The sequence below is a fragment of the Choloepus didactylus genome, chromosome 9 (assembly GCF_015220235.1).
Source record: "Choloepus didactylus isolate mChoDid1 chromosome 9, mChoDid1.pri, whole genome shotgun sequence".
In the NCBI taxonomy this organism is placed as follows: domain Eukaryota; kingdom Metazoa; phylum Chordata; class Mammalia; order Pilosa; family Megalonychidae; genus Choloepus; species Choloepus didactylus.
Genome location: NC_051315.1, coordinates 36,662,107 through 36,685,176, shown reverse-complemented (window position 1 = coordinate 36,685,176; position 23,070 = coordinate 36,662,107). Strand labels below are relative to the sequence as shown.

The window sequence follows — 23,070 nt, the reverse complement described above, 5'->3', positions numbered from 1 at the left end:
TAGACACCAACTTCCAATTAAAACATATGAAATAGTTCTTAATAGCATTTAAAATAGTCACTTTATAATATTAGTCTTCTCCTCTCCCTTTTTAAAAGCACAATTCAGTGTATTATGTCTTATTTTCCCGCTAGACTTGTGAGTTCAGCTAATCCCAGGGAGTTATGAACTCCCCCGCCTTATATTGAATTCCATACTCTCAAGTCTTCTGGGAACTTCCTGACTTTTGCTTGGTTCAAAATCTTTCTCCTCTCAGGAGTACCAGCATTTTAAATCAGGGAAGAAAAAATAATGGTTCAAAGCGAACAGCCTGACCCTCTTAAGTGACTACCCCCGCAGAAGACTGGTCCTTTCGTTAAGATACATGATGAAGAAACTGAGAGAGACTCAGCCCCTATTATCAACAGGAACAATGACAATAAGTAAGTATCCGTATAGCACCCCTCTCCTAAGTGCTTCATGTACATTAACTTATTTAATCCTTAAGCACTTGTACAAGGTAGTTCTATTACCACCTGCATTTTTCAGAAGATGAAAGTAAGGCCCTGAAAGGGTAAATAACTTGCCTGGAATCACACGGTTACTGAATGACTTCAAACCCTGTTTTTTTTTTTTTTTTTTTTTTTAGCAAAAAGTAGACTTTTATTACAGCAGCAACTGAGGCGAATCGAATGGCCCCCCGGGCCACCACCACAGCACCACCCTTCTCTCCCGCCCGGTCCGCCCCGCGGGCTGTAGGAGTGTGGCTCAAAGATCTCTTTAGTGGCTAGATCTAGGACCCTAAACTTTAGTCTCTTAAATTAAATCAAATACCCTGTCCCAAACTCGAAATTCTCTGATTTGATTGATTATAGGTTGTTCAAACCTTTCAAGTCTCGAACAACTTACCTGTAAAGCCAGGTTTGGTCTAAGTCTGAGGCTGAAGGTTGGAAGTTCTTGATTCTGTTTCTGTCCTGGTTACTACAGCCAACTTCCTCCAGCTTCTTGCAGAAATCATTTTGCTAGCTCCTTCTGCATGTGGCTTTGTGGACAGTGGGACTCATCAAAGGACACCCTGAACTGTAGATACAGAAACCCTGGACTGGGAAGGGAGGCCCAGGGCTGCTTTGGGGCAGAACTGCTCTTGACTGGTAAACCATTCTCCTACCTTAAACCTTTCCTGGAAGACACAGCAATTCTAGACTCGACTCCTCCTTAAGCTTCACAACAACTTTTGCTGGCAGGACATTCCCTTTACTACTCTAAACCTTTCACACTGTAGTTTGACAATAAGCATTCCCAAGTGCCTGCTATGTGCCAGGGATTAAGAGTTTTATCTGCATTATCTTATTCAATTAAGGATTAATTAAGATCAAGCCCATGATGGAAGTGTTATTATAATCCCTGTTTCCTAGAAGAGGAAGCTAAGAGAGGTTAAGTAACTTGCCCAAGGTCAAACAACGAGTCAGTGGCACAGTCCAGATTTGAGTGTAGCCCAGTTGGACCCACTATAATGGGCTCTCTCCCTGTTGGGGTCCCCTTCCAATATACAGGACTGTGCAGAGAGGGTGGCTTTTCCTGTCCTCTGGATCACAGGATCAGATGCCTGTAATTGCTTTGCCTCTGCTCACTCTTTCTTTTGTAACCAATAATTAGCTTCATACAGCCCTCAAGTTCAGTGTTCATTGAGTGTAGGAAGTGAGTGCTGTGGCTGGGGGTGCTTTAAAGAGCATGTTCACAATCACGGGCTAGGCAGGATGATGAAAGACCATTAGTGGTCTCTCCTGCTGAGGGCAGAGATGCCCTTGGCCAGATGGCCTTGTTCTGGGCCGTGACCTCCTGTGGTCCCGCTTTCCTAATCCCCAGTGCTCACCTGGTACCTCTGGCATCTCGGGGGCTCCTCTGTAGCTTCCTTTTTCCCAGTGGAGGTGTGGAGAGTGAGGTCATCATGACAAAGGCCTATACCCGACCTATACTTACCTATGCACTCTGGTTAGCTGGCCTTGCTCCCTAATACTTTAACAAAATGCCTTAACATTTTAACTTTCCAACCTCTGATCTTCAGAGTAGAAATACTATTGCTTTCCCATTTGTGTAGAAGAAATAGGAAATAATGTTGTTGGCAGTAACTCTAAGTGAACTGAATAGCATTTCTTCATGACTATTAAAATGAATTTACATATATAGCTCATGATGGGATGAAACTTGCTCAACAAGTGTAATATGAAGAATTATGGGAGGTCCGGAATTTAAAAAAATTTTTTTGAAGGAAGTACATGCTTTTTTTAAATGCTGCACCTGAAATGAGATCTCTGCTTATCAGTCCTGCCCTCCTCCTCCAATTGCCTGCTCTTCACACAGCGGCCACAATAACCTTTCTAAAACCCAAAGCTGATCATATCACCCCCTCCTTAAAGTCTGTTATGGGCTGAATCATGTCTCCCAGAAAATTATGTTGAAGTCCAACTCCCCAGTACCTCAGAAGTGACCTTATTTGGAAATAGGGTCGTTACAGATGGAATTAGGTACTTTAAAATGAGGTCACACTAGAATAGGGTGGGCCCTTAATCCAACACGACTGGTGTTCTTATAAGAAGAGGAATTTGGACACAGACAGAGGGGAGGAGGCCATGTGACAAATGAGGCAGAAGCCAGGGCTTGCTGGCAAGCCTCCTCCAGAAGCCAGGAGAGGCAGGGAGCAGGTTCTCCCCTACAGGTTCACGAGGAAGCCATGACCCTGCCGACACCTGGATAGATTTATGATGAGAGATTTCTGTCGTGAGAGCATAACTTTCTGTTGTTTTAAGCCACCCAGTTTGTGGTACTTTGCAAAAGCAGCCCCAGGAAACTAAGACAAAGCTGTACAATAGCGCCCCATCACTGCCACACTAAGTGCACAGTCTTGACAAGGCTTGTCCGGAGCCCCTACAGTCCTCTTTGGCCGCGTTTCTCTTCACGTCTCCTCCATCACTCTACCTGTCAGCTGTTCTCTCCAGCTCTCTCCAGCCTCCAGGCCTTGGCACATGCCACTCTCTCGACCTCTAACATGCTCTCCTTCACCACCACCACCCCCAGGCCACACCTTCTCCTTTGCCTAATTCCTACTCATCATTTTTTGATCCTCGCAGATGCCCCCACCCTCATTAAACTAGCTCAGGGGCCCTACCACATGCTCCCCTATCCTAGCTCTTGTCGCCCTTTATCGTACTTGCATGTTTAATCGGCCAGCTCTGTGAGGGTGGAGAATGGGCCGTCTAACTGACCACTCATCCCCATTGCTGTGTACAGTGTGGCACACAGTGGCACTCAATAAATACTTATTGAATGAATGAGTATATCAGTGACACCTCTGAGATCTACTGAAATGCTTCTGTCAGAACTTACAAGAGATCACACAAAAGCTACTGATATCAAGCCAGGCTGCTATAAAAAGCTGTTAAAATACAGACATAACACGGTCCCCTTCACCAAACTCCTCATCTTGACCCAAGGGAGGCAGCTACACTATCACCTGGAAGCTTTCCTCTCCTGGAAGCCACTGGCATCACACAAAATGGGATGCCAGCCTTTTCGCAAACTCTGAGCTGCAAGTATTTAGGTAACTCTCCAAACCCACTTCCTAGGAGTTCTCCAGAAATGACTGTCCTGGAACTTAGGATCAAAAGTGACAAATGTGTTCAAAATGAAGCTGAGGCTCCTGTGTCCACTTCCTGAACTGTGGACTAGGAAACGCTTCTTTCGCATGGATTTTGGCTACTTCTAGGAATCGGTTTCCTGCTGATTACAGCACGTAAAACGTGGCCATGTTTTACACAGATATACATGCTTCCTAACTGATTCCATTAAGGCAGTGGTTTTCAAATCCCATTTGGCCACCCCTTTCCTCCCTCCAGGAGATATTTGGTAATGTCAGGAGCCATTTTTTATTGTCAAGACTTGAGAGGGGGAATCCTGGCATCTGGTGGGTAGAGGCTGGAGATGTCACTAAGTCAACACCCTCTAATGCACAGGGCAGCCCCACAACAAAGAATGATCCTGCGCCAAATGTCAGCAGTGCCAAGCTGAGAAACCCCCTGTGGAGGTGACACTGTGTAGCCACCTTGGCTTGCAAGACCGAGGCCTCATCTATCTTTATGGTGCTTTTTAAGACGTGTAGAAACAATGTAGAAAAGAATACATTAGAAGGCAAGAAGAAGGCTGTGGTTCTTCCCCTGCCTATAATTACAAAGAACGGTGCATAACCTGTCTCTTAAGTAGAACAATTCAGTTTGGGGGAGTTTTCCTAGGTATGGTCAGTCCTGCATCAGCGAATCCCCTACGGAAATCTCTTAACGCAAGGCACTTGTCATGGAACTGAACAGTCTCTTGAATGTGAAAAGGAGTTTTGGTGAAATCCAAACCATATTTGTTTTTCACAGTGAAAATGTTCAGGTCACTTCCTTTTCCTAAGAGTATAACCATTTGGACAAAAATATCCATTTGAAATGAGGGTGGAATGTAAACTGCTACTCTTCTACACAGACGATCCAGTGTATTTATACTTAATCCATAAAGGCATGATGTTACAAAACACATTTGTATATTGTGAAGCCATCTGGCATCAAATTTTCCAATTTATAGACAACTTTGTATTTACATAACAAATTATTAAATCAACCATTTTTCCGGTTTATAAAAGGTCACTGAGGCACACACACAGTGTGTATAAAAGCAGATAAGGCTGATAATACATATTTACAGTAGATACAAATTAATCTTTCATATTTGAAGATAATGCTTTTTATATATTTTTTTTCTATATCAGACTCCCCACTGTTAGCTGGTTTTCCCATGCTTGAGTTGTTTATTGCTTTTTGGCTTACGGATTTATATTCACTTCTGGATTGCTTACACATATGAATTACTAATGTTCTTATCTCTTTGGCTAATGCAAATGTGATAGAGTGAATGAAAGAAAAAGTTAAATTAATTCAAAATTACAGCTGTCACTAATAATTTTGTTCATAGTCCTCAAATGAATCAAGAAATGCACAGCTCATGTTATACACTACATTGAAACATCTTGAGTCTTGCGTTATACCATTTGGGCATGAATGGGTAAGGTTAACAAAGTTTCAGATTTTCAGTAAGGTCTAAATTCTTAGCTCTCATTTCCAGAAGAGCAATGTCACCATCTTAATGCAAAATTGCTTGTGACTTGCAAGGGAACTCTGCAAACTGCATGGGAAGTTACCAAAGGTGACTGCAAAGTGTTATCATGGTCTGCAGTGAAAAAAGAATCACCTCATGGGATCAGTCAGCTGAGAGTCTTCATAAAACTTACAGAAAGTGAAAGAACTGCCCTCAGCTGCTCCCATGATTCTGATTGCAGTGTTATGTTCAAATAAGAAGCATATGTTTACTTAAAAAACAGACATAGTAAATAATTCAATGTCAGGGTCCAAATAAAAGAGTAGACATGGCCCATGATATCACAAGGGGTGAATGTTCTTCATAAATCCTTTTCATTCACAATGGGGCAGAAATTTTCATTCACAAAGGAACAAAAATGTTCTTTTAAATAAACAAAAACCCTGGACTGCTTTCAATGGTACAAACTAGACAAATCACACAAGAGCAGCTCAGTTAATTTTCACTCATTTGAAATAATCTAAAAAACTACTGAAAGGTGCAGCCTATTCTCCTTGTGCTTCCTAGGACTGTTAAGAGGACACAAAATAAAATGAGATTTACTTTTCCAGCAGGGACTATTATGTTCTTTCAAGGAGCAAAAATGTTTTATTCTGTTTCCATTCTTGGATTTGTTTTTGTTTTTAAAAAGACATTTCTTTAAGGGAATAAAAAATTTACTGAAGTAAGAAGGGCTGGCCTTCATAAAAAAATGAATTGGCTTCTCTACAAAGAAAGAAAGAAATGGCTCTATGGGCAAAATTCAAGTATGAGTGACCAATTTTTTAATTGTAAAGTAGGTGCAACATTTAAAAAAATGTTACAACACTATGACCTGTAATGCTAACAATATTTACATTAACTGCTTACATGAGACCATAAAACTGTAAAAGAGAGAGAGAGGGGGAAAAAAAGCCTGTGTAGACCAAAATAACTACACCTAGCACCCACATCAAAGCCATAAGCAACCAATGAAATCATGGGCACAAACATACTTTACATGGGCTACTGATGTAAAGTATACATTGGTGAGAAGTCCAAACCTAATTAGCTTAAAATATCAAAAAGAAGACAACACAACTCAATCTGAAGACACAAAAGCAAAGACTGAAAAAAAAAGTTTTCTAACACACACACACAACACACAAACACACTTACATTTCTCTTTGTGAATAAAAACAACCATGTAGACAAAACAGTAAAGGCAGGTTGGTGTAAAAAAAAAAAAAAAAAAAGGGCAACATTAATGACATTAATGATTTAAACATACCAAACACAGCAACTTGTAACAAAAATGTGTCAACTAAACTACACAAAAATTTGTTCACATAACTTTGCATGAAAGACCATGGCAGTCAATCCAACCATTACACACACAAAAAACAAAAGAAACGATCCCCCCAGCTCCAGAAGGAAGGGTTCCTGCCTCCAGACCATGCAGCTAGTGTAGCCAGGTATATTCCAACAGGCTTGGGGGTAGGGGGCGAGGGTGGGAGTGGAAGGGACAGAGGCACAGGAGACCTGGAGGGGAGAGCTAAGAGCTGTTGCTATCAAAAGTGAGCCCGGGGGGGTGCTCTGGGCTGTGGCCCCAAGAAACCAACTTAAAGAATGACCTCGGTCTCCTTTTTCCTGAGTTACTGGAACTCTGCTACATCATGGGACTGAGGCCTTTGGGGTGGACGATGGAGGAGAAGGAGGGAAAGTGGCAGGCATTGCGGGGTGGAGAGCCTGCTATTGGGTAAAGCCTCCCAGCAGCCCTGCAGCTCCACCTCTGAGTGAGCCAAGACTAGGGCACAAGGTGAGGCTGGGGGTTCAAGAGTAAAAGAGATAATGGATCCTTTCCTTTGACCATCTGTCAACTGAAGTCAGGCTGGAGGCCTGAAACTTGGCATCACCGCCTGGGAGAGAGAGTTATACCATCACCACAAAAATTGTGAAAAAAAGACAGAAAATTATGTTGTGCTACATTTCTTATTACCTTGTACTTTATAATGGCTCACAGTTTTAGGTTTGTATACTTGTGATGTATTACTTCTCTCTACATTTGTTTCACATTTTTGTTTTTACTTCATATAATATAAATAATTTGATTAATAGATTTAACCTGCACATTTCAGCCACATTAATATATATAAGAATCTGTTAATGGTATAAATAATTCTTTAAATAAAATAATTCTGATATGTTACATAATACTGATAAAAAATCACCATTGCTAATAATTTTGTAAGCCACCTTAACTTCTAGTTTAGGTAATACTGATGAATGGATATGAGAATTGCTTTGATGATTCATATTTATTTTTGCCACTACAATCAAAATGGATTATGATCAACCTTAACTCTGATAATGGGTTTTGAAGTGGAGTTTTTGCCTCCACGTATGGAAACAGAAAGTTTTCCCTTGTCAGATATTGTTTGCAAAAAAAAAAACCCTCAATTCTGATGATCGGTGATGTTCAATACGAGCTATCTAGTTCCAAAGGTGGCTAGGAAACATTAACTACAGAAATGGCTGAATAAAATATTCCATCTAAGCTTTTTTTTTTTTTTTTTATAAAACCTATTCTACTTTAAAACTTAGGTAAAAAAAATATGCAACAAATGGTTGCAGTTTCTGAATTCTTAATTTAGACCTGTGAGCCCTCATCCCTTTAGAAATCTGCAATGTTGTGATTTCCTAGACACCCGAAATTGAGTCCAGTCTTCCAGGCAAGGTTCATTCCAAACAGACAATATAAATGAACACTCAGTGGTGTGAAGTGTATGTCGTAATTCAGGTATTACATCATCATGCCTTTTCTCTGCTGTTAAATACAAAAACAGCATCTTTTACATTATCATAGAAAAGCACTTATGTTGTATTTTTATTTATCACTTTACACTGGTAGTCTCTGGTAGGTGTACTCAATAGAAACCAAAGAATTTTGTACACTATTTCTTTGTACAATAAAAGATAAAGTGTGCATTAGGTACGCTTGTACATGACAATATTGTACACTATTTACATTTCTGATATCACCATGAAATTCTGTATTTTCTATATATAACATGGAAAATTCCTCAGAAACATTTGTACTATTTCTTATAATCACAATTTTAGTATAATAGAAAAAGAGCTTCTCAGTAATCTCTTGACCATTTATCACTATCATCATTCAGGGATTTTGATTAGTTTTTCCAGCATTCATTAGCCTTCCTGATCAAAAAAAAAATATTGTATCACTGCTTCTTTTAGCACCCTGTGGTGGTGGTAGCTATCTGCCATGGTATAAATACTGACATAACCGTGGCTATATCAATACCTATATACAGATATATCTGTGCATGTTCCATTTGATAGACACCGTGCATTAGTGGAATAGTCCCTGTTATCTGGAGATCTTCCTCCTCTTGGGTTTGGGGGGCCTCATTTGTCTGTCTCCCTGTGGAATTTGGTGAACCTGGAAATAAAGAGATAGGGGGAAAAAAGCGGTTGAAGTCACAAACACCACGCAATTTCTGACACAACATCAGGGTAGAGAAGACTTTGACTTTCATTTTCAATCAATGATATCCTTGAATGAAGCATTTAAAATTTTTACCAAGGCCCCAGATCTCAGGGTGCCCACAGTCACTGCAGAGCATGAGGACTCCAAACACTGATAAGCAAAGCAACACTTTGAGGGCTCCAATGACCAGTGGAACACAAAGAATGACTCGAGAAAACCAAGTGTGGAAAACGCAACATGTGGTTGCTAGCTCTGCTGTATATTTAAGACCAAAATAAAGCCTTCTCCATCAGAGACCCACAGATCCCCAATTTCACTACAGCCTGGAAATGGAGATAAATATATACTAAAAATGTCTTGTTCTTCACTTCACCATCCTACTTATTTTACAACTACCATGAAGGGACAAAGACTATAAGAACGTACTCAAGAATGTGCATTTATGAGAAGAATCAGAATGGAGAAGAGAATACTACTACTGTAGGTTAGCAGATCTGAGCTTGTATAGTCTGGGGAGAGCAATTAATACGATTTATTTTCATAGACTAATGCAGGAACCAGCAGCATTTACGGCTGTGCATCAGATTGAGCAAGGTATCAGAGCATGATTGCCAGGTATTAGACACCAGGGATGGTTTTGAGAGACAGGGGAGAGATGTCAGGGAGGTGATCAGGTGTCCCACCTTGTGTTACGGCTACTGATGGGATGAGGGAAGGCCAACACCCAGGAATGGCAGGAAGGGCCCAAGGCAGTGGTGGTGTACATGTTTAACAACCGGCTCTCTGGGGACACAAGCCCACTGGAGCATTCATGAATTTCCAAGGTGTAAATACTTCCACCATGGCTATTTTCAAGCTACCAACATGAGGTCATAGAACTCAGAGTTGGGAAGCGAAGTGCACAATCAGCTCTAGAGATCCACTACAAGCTGGTTCTGGCACTCCACTAACCCAAAGCCAGAAGCCATTGGCCAATTTGAAATAATATTTCTGTGGAAAACATATGGAGCTTATAATTTTCCCAACTGTATTAGAAACCTCAGAGGAGAATGGTTTTACAGGAGGAAGAGTGAGAAGCAACCCAGCAGTTCTTTCAACTGCACTTTGACTGTTTATCAGTCACGATAATCAACACAGCAGATTTTACTGCCCTCCATGGAACAAAGAAGTGAAATTGAAGAGTTGAGTCTGGACCAAGAGTGTTCAGACCTCTCATATTCTTTCTACTTCAATTATATGTAAAACAATGGTAATGGTCAATGCTATTCAGAATCAACTACAGAAAGTTAAAAAAATAGTATATAAAATTTTAAACAATGTTTACGAGTTTCTCAAACTGCTTCTTCTCCCTCACCCCCTCAAAAACATTTTTAAAAACCACTACTCTCTGATAAAGAGCCATCACTGAAAATTTTTATAATTGAGGAAAGATACCTTTATCAGAAACTGTAAACCAGTGAACTGGGGGCCAAATGTGGCCTGAAGAGGTATTTCATTTAGCTATATTGTGTTTTAATATTTTTAAAATAGTTGTCGGTTGACACTAAAAAATGAGACATTTTACATAAAAATCTAGATTTCTAGTTTCTTATGAAAAAGTGGAAGATCTTGCAATCTTGGCACAGTTTCCCACGTGGCTAAGAACTGCTAGACATGAAGAAGGAGCCCCTTCTGGAGAAAGTATATGCCCTCCAGGTGTCACGTTCCCCATCAACCCAGACTGCCTGCTGGCCACAAAGACACAATGTACTGAGGCAGAGATTAGTGAGATGCTGGCCAAACCCATTTTCGCTTCTTCCTGGACGGGTACATTGTATACTACGTTTTCAGGTGTTCTTGAGTTACCAAGACCATGTGTTTGAGCCAGGCCAGTGGAAAGTGAGCAGAAGTGATGAGCTTCCAGGCCTGGCCACAAAACTTCTCCTGGTGGTCCGTGCACTGCAAGGAACAGTGGACAGTAGAAAAAGAAAGAAGCGGGGCCCCTGAACAACTGTGTGGAACAACCACTACCCAAGTAGCACTGGACGCTAGTGAGCAATAACTTTTACTGGGTTGAGCCTCTGAGACTGGTTAGCCTTCCCTGAGCAATGCAATCCTGCTGTCGTTTCTAAACCCATTTGAATTGCTATTTCTCTTATACCCTCTTATACCTGGTCCATGTCACTTATTGATATTTCTTGCCTGGCTCCTGAAGGTGTTTGAGTTTGCAGTCTCTGCTCTAGACCTTTCCTATAATTCTATCAGGAAATTTAATGTCTCAGGGTCTCAATTCTCCCATCTGTGAAATGAGGGGGTTAGATCACAAAATCTCTAAAGCCCATACCAATCCCAACATTCTGTGAATATAACTTACATGTATCATTCACCTGCCATAGGTTGGGATGTTGAGATTCAGATAATCTTGTTAACAAAAAGTGTCAAATGAAACAAAAAGAAATAACCCTTCATTGCTGAATAGCCTTAGATAAATCATATTCTTTAGAGATTATCAAACCTACATTTAAATGTTTACATTAGTGAATATGAGAAATAGAGGGTTATGATGAAACTTCTCACATTTAATGCTATATATATGTCCATTTACTGGAAATGTAAAGAAAAGTAGACACTACTTTAAGACCAGAGTTCACAGTGTTAAATAATTGAACAACAGAATTTTGTGCTAAATATTTTATTTTTTTAGGTAACAGGAGAAAGAAAATGAGAGGTCGAACACTCTTGGTCTCTACCCAACTGTTCAATTTCACTTTTTTTTTTTCTATAGACAGAGTGAAATTTGTATTACTGAATATTTCAACAGCAGTAATGGCCACTGTTATTCCACAAAGTCAAATGCAGAAAGCTGTGGTTCGAATTTCAATATTTTGCTGCTCACAATTAAAAGAATGTTATGTGGGAAAAACATGTTACTTATCTCAGAAAAAAAGACATAGTTAATACTCCTAGGTTAGTTTTTAAAATTTCTTTTAATCTTTCCTATGTCTTTTTTCTAGCCTGATAATTTAGTACTGCTACGTGAGTTGCCTGGAAATACTCAAGAGGCTCTACCAAAAAGTGTTGTACAATTTATTTTCAAAGAAACCCAGTACAATGGAAAAATAAATTAACTTACAGTCCCAGACATTTTGTCCAGTTCACTCATGGCCTCATGAATAGCAGCTTCTAAATGGTTATTTAGCTTTCCACTTCTGGAATTAATGAAAACAACACACCAGATTAATAAATTAAAGAAACACAAATCTCAATTTAATTACCCAGTCAAAAAACAAAAGTAACAATTCCTTCAGAGAAAGTCAATTTACATTCACATTTGGAAACTTTCAGATGACAAAACATCACCCTGGAATTCTCACCACTGAATACTAATGACAAAGTTGCAGAACTATTAAAAAGTTGAACACCTGAGTGGGAGAAATGGGTTCTTTCCCCTTCCATGGCGATTTTGGAGGAAAGGTGAGCCAAAGGGCCTTTTTTTTTCCCCACAGACGCAGCGCATGCTCCCGGGGCCGTGTTCTTGAGCTCAGCCCCTGAGCTGCATTTCCTTCTGGCTTGTCTCGCATGCAGGCAGACTGTTGGCTCAGGGAAGGGCCGAGGAGCTGAACTGCAGTCTCCGGCCACTAGGGAGCGCCCGCTGTCCTCTAAGGAGCATCGTGGCTTCTGGAGCTGAGAAGTGGAGGCTGAAATCCGAGTGCACATTCTAAGTGGCAAACAGCTTAAGGCGCTGCACCTAAGGATCGGTGCCTGAACCCACCACATTTCCCCCAAAGGAAAAAAAAAAAAATTGGTGGTCTCAGAGTGTCTATCACTTGTCTTACCTTTTCTCTCCACTCAGCGTTGCATTACATGTTTGGCCTGCATAACACACATTGTACATCTGACATTTTTTGAAACTTACATCTATGAAGCTGAACTAATTACTAAAATCAGGCAAATCCACACTACCTACTTCTGTAATTATTGTGCCCTTTGCCCATTCAGACTATCTTATTTTTCCTCCTTTGTGCATATAAATAAATACTCAATTATTCTAAGTACTAAGGTGATTCATTTCATTTATGAATCATTTACCTGAAATGCAGCAGATGTAAACTTTTTCATAACAGGCTTTTAGCATGGCTTTCCATGTTAAGTCCTATTGCAACACCTACATGGAGGTTGGAAATTCGTAGCTGTGAGAGAATTTGACCCACAGTCCCATTTGTTTGGCTAGCATAGTGTTTAAAAACATTTTTGTACTTGGATGCCTTTAGATGAGGCCTTTCATTTTTCTCTTTGGACACCAGGACTAAACAATTCACACATCTAGTTTCTGCCTAGTCCTTGGAAACCTCTGGGTTTTCAACATGCTACCAGGCACACAGTGGATGCTCCATATATTTGGTAAATAAAAATATTTGTCCAAAGTTTGCCCTCGAACTTTGGAAAACATATATGCACTGAAAGAATTAGTGTATTAATTTTAGCTAAATAATAAGGGTAATAAAACACCTATGCCCCCAACCCCTCCAACACCTGCCCAACACACACACCTTTTGCTGGCCTGTAAGCTAGCCAGATTTTAATTCTTCCCACTTATTTTTAGGAATTTTTAAAGTGAAGATAAGTATACAGAACAACTTTACCCCCCCCCAAATATCCCCTTCCCAGAACGAACTGTTAATAAATTACATATTTCCTTCAAGTTTTTTTAATTGAAAAAAATTAAGTTGAAGCTCCCATTTCTCACCAATCCCCAGTCCCATTTCTCTCCCATTCTCCTCCCCAAAGGCAACTATAGTTTTACAGCCTCCAGTTTATTTTGGTATTTTATTTGATATATCCATGAAGAGTATATAGTATCATTTTATGTGCTTTTGTGTACATATGAAAGGTGTCATATACATATCATTCTGCAACTTGTCTTTTCCCCCCTTCTCATTGTTTTTGAGCCCTGCACATTGTTTTGAGTAGAATGATATAATCTACTCATTCCTTTGAACTGGTGTATAGCAAGTATTTCATCGTGTATATGCTGTCTTTTATTTACCTACCTATTCCATTTTTAAAGGCCCTGGACATTTTTGTGGAGACATTCTGGGGGCCTGGAGGGAATCCAACCCCAGGACTCTGAAGGACCATCTAAACTTGGCTAAGGTGAGGCTGGAGTCCATTTCAAGGGTCTTTTGTTGGGAATCTAGACAGTATCACAAACTGCCTAGTTGCCCGCAATAACACATCATGTGCAATGTGTTAAATAGTTAAATCCTTAATATTTCTTTTGTATTGAGAAATATGAACATAAGTTCTATGTTTATGTTATGCATTTTGATTGTAAGCTCTTGTGGGTTTAAAATGAACTTTATGATGTTCTAAATACTGAAAAAAAGTAAAATATTTCAATGAAAAGGCTCTAAAGGACATTATTGGGACATATGAAAAAATGGAATTTAGACTGTAAAATTTGTATCAATGTTAAATTTCTTGAACTTGATTACTGTACTTAAGTGGTTATATAAGTGAATATCCTGTTCTTAAGAAATGTACATGGAAGTATTATGTGTTCAAGGAGCATGATGTGTACAACCTACTCTCAAATGTGCAGAAAATAGAATGATAGATATATGGATTAGATACATTAGATAGATAGAAAGAAAATGATCCTGCAAATGTGGCAAAATGTTACAATTGGTGGCTCTGGGTATGGGGGAAGGTTTATGCTGGAGTTCTCTGCATGGGTTTTGTATTATTTTTGCAACTATCCTGTAAGATTGAAATTATTTCAACATAAAATATTTAAAGAAAAAAATGTTTTAGTGAAAAACCATCAGAGAACCTGGATCTCTATCTTAATAACAAAAATAGCTAACATTTTTTGAAAATTTACTAAGTGTCAAGAACTGTGTCAAATCTTTATATTACCTCAGTTAATCCTTACAAAAATCCTATGAAGTAGGTAATACTACAATTGGTTGTATGCAATACTTCATAACATTTTATGGAGAACTGGCAAAACCCTCTTTCTAATTTTGTAAGGTGGAAGATGGAGATTTGACTACAAATAGTTTTCAAAAGTATTAAACAGGAAGAGTCATGAAAAATTGTTACCTAACTATGAAATATTACAGTAGCATCACCATTAGAGTACAAAAATGATTCAACAACATTTAAGTGCTGAATGAAAAGATAGACTATTAGGAGTTTCGTCATCTCATTCTACAATAAGTTGTTTTAAATGTTCATAAACACCTTGTGTTAATTTAAGCTAAATTAGTATAATGCTTTTCCTTTTCCAAACTTGAATAGTTAGTAGAGGGAGAAATGCCTACTTTGTTAGAGTAATAAATTTATCAATGTTGGGCATTAAATTACTTAACACATGATGAGAATCAAGAGGTACAGAGAGATTCTCCCAGATGACTAATCTACAGAGAAGATTTTATGCCAAATGGTCAGGTCAGAGAAGAAGGAATTTTAAAAAGGAAGAAAAAGCTCCATGAGTTCATGACATGAACAATTAGTCAAAATTCAGTCTTCCAGTCCAAAGGGCCTCCCTGTGGAGTCTCTTCTACTATTTTCTGTTCCCTGCTGACATTTAATAATAAACATTTTTACTAATGGATACTCTAAAGCCTACTTGATTAAGTACTAGATGTTCATATAATCACATTTCTAATTATTAATGGAGATAATTGCCACTTCTCATCGTCATTGCCTATATTCTCACACATTATCCTTATCTCCACTAATTAAAAAAAAAATCAGGTTCACATCTGTGAGTGGTTCAAGAAATAGGAGGGAAATGAGAAACTGCATGTTGCTCTACACTGTCAGTTTAGACTTTAAGGGATTCACTTCACGGAGAACAGAACAAATTTGGGTGAGATCTAAAAGTAAAGAACCCTAACTCTGAAAACTAATCCATAGAGAAAGGATGCAGATTTAAGAAAATTTAATATGCTAAGTATCATTTCTTGCTTTTAAAGTGAAAATGTGATTTCATTTTATCATTTCCAGCTTAATAAAAAATTGACTTACTAAATACATTTATATGCACACATGAACAGAAGATTTGATCCTCAATGAAATGAAAATTATACCTAAAAGCTGTGGAATTTTTTCTTTAACAAGGTATTTTCAATTTTAGTTACAAAATTACCCTGAGTAATATGTTAAGTAAACATATTAATATTTCTTTTGTGCTTAGGAAGTGATATGCACATCAGTTTAAAGATTTTCTTATTGTGCAGTTTGTAGGATACTGAGGATTAACATGATTACGTAAAGTTTTAAGTATATAATTAGGCAACTGAATGACTCAACTAGAAAAAAATCAGGTAATTTTGTTTCTTCATCTGTATCTTTATAATAAAAATAGCTATTAACTAAATACTATGTGCCAAGAACTGTGTTAAGTCTCTCTCTCTATTATCTCACTTAATTCTTACAACAATCATAAGAGGTAGGTAATAATACCTTCATTTTTGAAATGAAAAATTTGGGCTCAGAGAAGTTAAGTAATGTGTTCAAGTTCACGCAGCTATGAAACGGCAGAAATAGGATTTGAACGCAGGTCATTATGACTCAAAAGCCAACCTCTTAACCAAATTGTTCCAAATACCACCTTCCTTTTTCAGTCTCTTCCCTCCACTTTCCTTCACTCCACAAAAGCAGTCAAATATTCGTCATCTTAAAAATTGTTCCATTGTTGTTTTTCGAGAACTCTTCACATTAAGAGTAGAAAGAAGAGCAAATAACTATATCAGCTCTCTCTATTCCCTTATTCTTATTCACTCTTCAGCCCATGGCTGCTTTGTTTTTATACCCACAACTTAACTGGACATTGCTCCCCCCAAGTTACCAGTGGCCTCTAGAATACCCACTGGAACTGCAATTTTCCAGTTCTCATCTCACTGGACTTCTGTTGATCATTCTATCCTCTTGGAAATCTTTAAAATCTTTGGCTTTTAAGACCCTATCCTCTTCTCCCAATTTTCTTCTTCCTTTTGACCATTCTTTCCATCTTCTTCATCATCCTCCCTATTAAATGTTTAAATGCCCTGGACTTCAATCCTTAGTCCACAGTTCTTCAAATTGGAAGTAGTATCTCAGACATTTTTATATGGTCAAATAGCATTGCCCAGTGCTGGTTTGTCCCACTGCAGAGCCCACAGACACTCCAAACTCATCATGGTCAAAACTGCACTCAAGTTCCCCCCTTTATTCTCCATTTCAGTCAATGTTGCCACCGCCGACCAAGTCACCCAAGGTAAAAACCTGAGTCATTCTTGATTCTTTGCTCTCCACATTCCAACCAATCACCAAGGTCTGTCAGTTTTACCTCTGAAGTATTTCTTCACCACCATCCTTCTCCTGCACCCTGCTACCTCTCTCCTGGTTTGGGACCTTATCCTCCCTTGTTCAGACTTCTGCCATGCCCTTCTAAATGATCCCCATGTCTCCAATACTGCTCCTCTAGAATTTATCCTCCACATAGCCATATCTAAGTGCAGATCGATCTACTTGCCCCCTCCAGGGACTTCCAACAGGATCAAAGACTCCATCAGCCCAGATCTTCATGATCTGGTTCCTGCTTACCTCTGGCCACAACTCTCAAAACTTCCTCTCTCACACTTTACTGTCCCATAAAGCTAAACTGCTGATCTTATTTAAATGTCAGCCCATCCCATCTCTTCTTAGCCCTTGTGGATAATACCTGTGCTGGTTTGAATCTGTTATGCACCCCATAAAAGACTATGTTATTTTGATCCTCTCTTGTGGGGGCAGATCTATTGTGGGTGGGAGCTTTTGATTAGATTATTTCCAAAGAGAATGTGATCCAACCATTCAAGGTGGGTCTTAAATTAGTTTGCTGGGGTCCTTAAGAGAGTTCAGGGACAGAGAGAGCACTCAGAGCCAATACAGACCCAGGTGCTTGAAGATGCAGACAGAAAGACGTATGGAGATGCCAAGCTAAGAGATGAAGCCCAGAGTTTGCCCTGGAGAAGCTAAGTGAGAACCACAGACACTTAAAGAGAAAGCCACTGGAATCAGAAGCTGAAAGCAACGCAACCTGGGAGCAAAGGACCAGCAGATGCCAGGCACGTGCCTTTCCAGCTGACAAAGGTGTTCCAGACGCCATCGGCCTTTCTTCAGTGAAGGTATGCTCTTGTTGATGCCTTAGTTTGGACAGTTTCATGGCCTTAGAACTGTAAATTTGTAACCTAATAAATCCCCTTTATAAAAGCCAATCCATTTCTGGTATATTGCATTCTGTCAGCTTTAGTAAACCGAACAATACCTATTAGCATTTAAGACTTGGCTCAGATGTCATCTCCTCTAGGGAGCCTTCCTTTACCTGGATTTAATGTTCTTTATGATCCCCAAATACACTATACATATTGCTCTCATTGCAATTTTTACATTATACTTATTTCACTGAACAGCAAGCTCCAGGGACTGTAGTACTATACCTGGCACAATTTTTTTTCTTTCATTCTAAGTTAGTGTCCTTAAATTGGGGAGTAAATGAATAAATACATGACTGGGTTCAACACATAATTTATTGGCTACGTGACTTTCAACTAATTATTTAAGATATTTGGGTCTGAGTGTCATAATTTTCAAATGGGCTTATTGATTCGGGCCCATCTTGTGACTGGTAGGATAAAATAATGATTTGAAATCACATATACAAATGTAAAGCATTCTACTGGGCATCTGCAAGGCAATACAACCTGGTTAGACAATAGTATGATAAAGTTGTTGCTTTAGCTAAAATTTGCTTCATATTTTCTCCTTTTGCCTCTCCAATATGTATCCTAAGTTTATGGTGATCCTGAATTCCTTTTGATAATGCCATTTAGGGTTCAAATTGGTTAAACACAAATAGAAAATTGGCATTGAAAGAAATTTTTAAAAATTGCTGTTTTTAAGTCATTATCTTTCAGAAAATGCTTAGTAGCAAATGTATGGGGAAAATCCTGCTCATTTCAAGGCAGTATATCTAAATATTTGAAGTAGTTATTGTATTTCTGTGTTATCAACTCTGTTTTGGGTATTTTTGCAAATAACCAAGCTAACTGGTATACCTTAGTGTAGGAAACATTTTAGGGATGTTTTACACCAAAGAAATGGGTCCTGTTGATGTAGATAGTTTGCAATTTCCCTTCTTTCATCTACACCTTGTATTAATTTTACAGGCCTAGTCCTACTACTAAGCTCTTTCTTAGGAAGTATCGCCTCAGACACAGAAGAGGGGACCTGGGTGACTGCATTGGTTACTGGATATATAGGGAAGTTACCTGGCAACTCAGCCCTTGCCACAACTAGTACCAACTTGCTACCTTCCAAAGGAGTCCCGGACACAGAGGCACAGGCATTAGGTCCTTGTATTTGTCACATTTTTAAAGAGACATTCTAGTAAGATGAAGAGATTCTCCCCCAAGATTTGTTGACTTCCAAAATTTTGCCTCCGACAAGAATTTTTGAAGACACCACAAGGCAAAGAGAGAGTCCTTCACTAGATATGATTGATGTCGTTAAATAAGCATTTTACATAAGATACTCTATTAATTATTCTAATCTCCAATTTGTAAAACTTGATGGACAAACATAAGTTAAAGTGATTTGTTTAAAAAGAAAGTAAGAATCAATAATATTTAGCCTGTGTGTCAGTGTTTGGGGGGGCAATATGAGGACCATTTTACAAATTAATAAAAATTAATTAATATGTAATTTTTGCTTATATGATAATGTGGCAATTGTAACAACTGAAAAGGCATGTCAATTATATATTTGAAAACATATATTTATATTATATATGTATATAGGATTTTAACTTGGCATGCATATATACAGGGGCACATTTGTAGTTCTTTACCTTAACATGAGATAAGTTATGATACATAAAACCCCATTATCTCAAAGTGGGAAAGAGCATTTCAAATATTTATCTTCTTGTCCATACTACATTTACTAAGAATGTAAAGTCCAGAAAAACTTGAATAATAATGACCCAAAGTTCAAAATCTTAAAAGTATTACAATTCCAAAAAAACCCTATTTTTAAAGGCTGTACCTTTGTCCCAACAAAAAAGAACATAGTGTTACTTTGACTAATGGTTGATCTGCCACAGTTATTTGCATGTATGCAACTGGGGGTACTCTACCCCAAAGTATTCAAATAGAAAATGGACATACTTTTGCTATACTTCCAAAGACTATTTAATTGCTAAAAGTTGTATTAATCATATTTTATTTCCCACTAAATAAGAGGGATGGAGATGGAGGGAGTGAAGACAGAGATGATGAAGAGGCAAATCCTACACAGAAGTATAAACATAAATTAAGAAAATATTTTCTGCAATAGGTAATTCTGTTTTCTATAATGGTCTTCTTTGGTGATAAACTATTAAACTGCACTTAGGCAGGCATGCAAGATGGGCAAAATCAGTGCGATTTCATTATCCTTTTGAAGTAAAACCAGTAAATTTTATCCTTGAAAAGCAAAATGGAAAAAAAAAAAATGTGCTTACTTTCTGTTCCTTTTCCGGGCTCGGCTGTAGGCTTCCAAGCCTTCTGTTAGTGTCTTCAACTTCTCTGGTTCCACCTGAGTGAATGCATGAAGACCAAACCACATTACCCACACCTGCAATTGTTAAACATGGTGTTTACTTTCCTGGAGTACAAGCAGGAACTGCACCGCGGGTCAGAAGGCCTAACTTGCATTGCCCTATGTGATATTTTGTTCTCACTCAACCAGAGATTGATTCCGTGGCTCTAGGCTGCAGCATCAGTGGAAACGAACGACCATTGGGCTTTGAAATTAACATTTTGAAATTAATGTTTTAGGATCAAAACCTGGAATTTAAGTAACCCGCAATTCACAAAACCACATAAATTGGAGATCCTGCCTTGCTTTCTCCAGTGCCTGATGCTCAGCAATTGTGAATTTGTACTCTATCCAAGGAGGAGAAGAGCAGTGGTTAGTGGCGGGCTTTGGAGCTAGCAGATCTGAGTTTGAATCCCATGTCCTCACTTCCTATCATGAGTAAAACACATATTCTGAGACTCAGTTTTCTCCTCTTTAAAATGAGGACAATATATCTACATTCCTGCTAGAATTTCTAAGAGAATGAAAATGTAACAAATCATGTTGAACGCTAAGGCTAGCATAGAGCAAATATTATTACCTATTATGTGTAAGACTCTGCTGAGGCCACAAAACAAACACTAGGACAGTAGGGTAAACTAGTCCTTCCTAATGTGGGAGGGGGTGTGGCTACACTTTGTGGGCGTGTCCTCTCCCCTGCCCTGCTGTAATCTCTGCCAGTCTGTGTGAAGCTGGCCACTTCCTAACAGGGAAGGTGCCCACGCCTTCAGCCTACCTGATAATATCTATCATGGTTCAGGAAGCCATCCCCCCAAAGCAATTAATAAATAGGAAAACTTGTATGTGACTTGTGAATAAGAACACCTTTAAAAAAAATGGCCGTTATTACTGATCTGAAAAAAAAAAACTAAGTGAGAATAGTGTGGCTTGCCATGTCAACGAGGCTTCAAGTTAAGTCCCACAGTGATCCCTTCTCCCAGTTATTTCCCCATCGCTAAGCCACTCTTATTTAGAAATACAGAGGTTGCCAGTGCCTCATGGGTAAGAAAATAAACACCAATAAGCAAGGATATTATCAGCTTTTTTTTTTTCAATCTTCCTGACTGCTTCATGAATATCATTCATAATCTCTCTTTAACCCCTTCAAATCTAGTACAGAGTAATGATTAACAAAGGGTTTCCATGATCTCGTCTGAAAACAGGCATTTCTGATTATTCAGTAAGGAAAACAGCTAAATAATAGTTTTTCCTTTACATGATTTTTGTGTTTTGTCCTCAAGGATACAAATATCTTACATACACAAGTTCACTGGGGATACCCAATCTATTGTGTGCCAGAACAAGAGACAACTTTGTCTCAATAACACTTTGCAGTTGGTTCACAATGTGTTGTTAAAAAAAAATGCCTGGATACATTTCACATTTCATATTAGAAATGAGGTTCCATCTAGCATTTGCTCACACGAAGGGAATAAGAAAAATTTTTGACACATTTCATTGACGTAATCTATAGCAAATTCCACGTATGTTAAATGAACTACTTGGTAGGAGGAGGAAGCTTTCCTGTTACATAAACTTCCGTTAGACACAAACAAGGCCCAATGGTGTGGCGAGTGACCTGAAGAAGGATTGATACAGGGAACAGAGGCACATTCACGCTGAAACAAAGCAAGACACTGCAGTGACAACTTACTCCATTGTCTTAATTTAAAAAACTAATTAGATCAAACTATTTTTAAAATTTCAATTTATTTTTAATTAAATAAAGAAGAAGGGGCAGTAAAAGCATCTATTGTGTACTTCTTATGTAAAAGGCACTGTTCTATCATATAGTACAATAATACTGCAAATAAGTATTATTTTTATTATTTTATAGATGAGACTCAGTGAGTTTAAGTAACATGGCTGGAATCGAAATTCAAGTCTGACTCCAATGCTCAAATTCTCTCTACCATACCAGCTCCAACATATATTGAAATATATGCATGCATATATATAAATATACACATATACATACACATACACTCTCTCAAAAAATTAGGTCAAATTATTTTAAATCAAATTACATTTTTAAAGAAATTTAGGTAATAATTTGCCCAAATTGACCTCCTAAATTTTTTTAAGTGAAAGCAATGTTGGTCTATAAACATTTTTGGATAATTTTCTGTGATTTTTCTGAACAAATTCTTTACCATCATTTCTTCATTTATTTCTAAGTCTAAAGCTCTAAGGTACTCTCGTAATGACCTGTATTATTTATAAAGCATTCAATAACCTTGAAAGAGAAAGGAATAGCAGTGCTTTCTGAAGCTAAATAAAAATAAGATACACATCACTGTGTATTTTTGGTATGACAAGATCATACACATCCAGAAGTAAATGTTTAGTTTGGTTCAGAATTTTAGTACTTTATTGTACTGTGAAATGTAAGATATGAAACGTGTGTTGTTTCTGGGGAAATATTCATAGACTTGTGCCATATTCAAGAAATGCTTTAAAGATACCGCAAAAATGGTATCAGAGAGGAACAAAATAAATTCAATTTCTAGTCAAATAGAAATCATATTTAATGATTTAATGAATATTCCCTTGTAAATTGTAATCAATAAAGGACTGGGAAATCAAATATATAAATGTAACATTAAAAAGGTTAAACACATTTTTATAACACTTATAATGAAGTAGCAAGTAATTTAAGATACAATACTTTTATCTATAATTATAATCTTGTATTCTTGTATACCCTCAAGCCAGGAGCCCCATAAATTATTGAATTCCCTTCTGGGTGAGAAATTGCGGGCAGACTTTATAATTTATCTTTACTTACAATCTTTGCTACTGTT

The 23,070-nt window shown here is 38.2% G+C and overlaps 1 protein-coding gene across 7 annotated transcripts in view; it reads right to left on the bottom strand.

The window, feature by feature from the left end:
- Positions 1–4,428: 4,428 nt before the first annotated feature.
- The window catches only part of MBD5 (methyl-CpG binding domain protein 5), a 150,022-nt gene continuing 131,380 nt past the window's right edge, over positions 4,429–23,070 (bottom strand). For 5 of the 7 annotated variants that reach the window (XM_037850553.1, XM_037850558.1, XM_037850554.1 and 2 more), the window contains 3 exons: positions 20,151–20,263; positions 11,751–11,826; positions 4,429–8,590 (listed from right to left, as the gene is read on the bottom strand). In XM_037850553.1, coding sequence (XP_037706481.1) covers positions 8,519–8,590; positions 11,751–11,826; positions 20,151–20,263 — 261 coding nt within the window. In that variant the 3' untranslated portion in view covers positions 4,429–8,518. The remainder of the gene's footprint in view (positions 8,591–11,750; positions 11,827–20,150; positions 20,264–23,070) is intronic. The other 2 variants (XM_037850556.1, XM_037850559.1) reach the window with 2 other exon arrangements.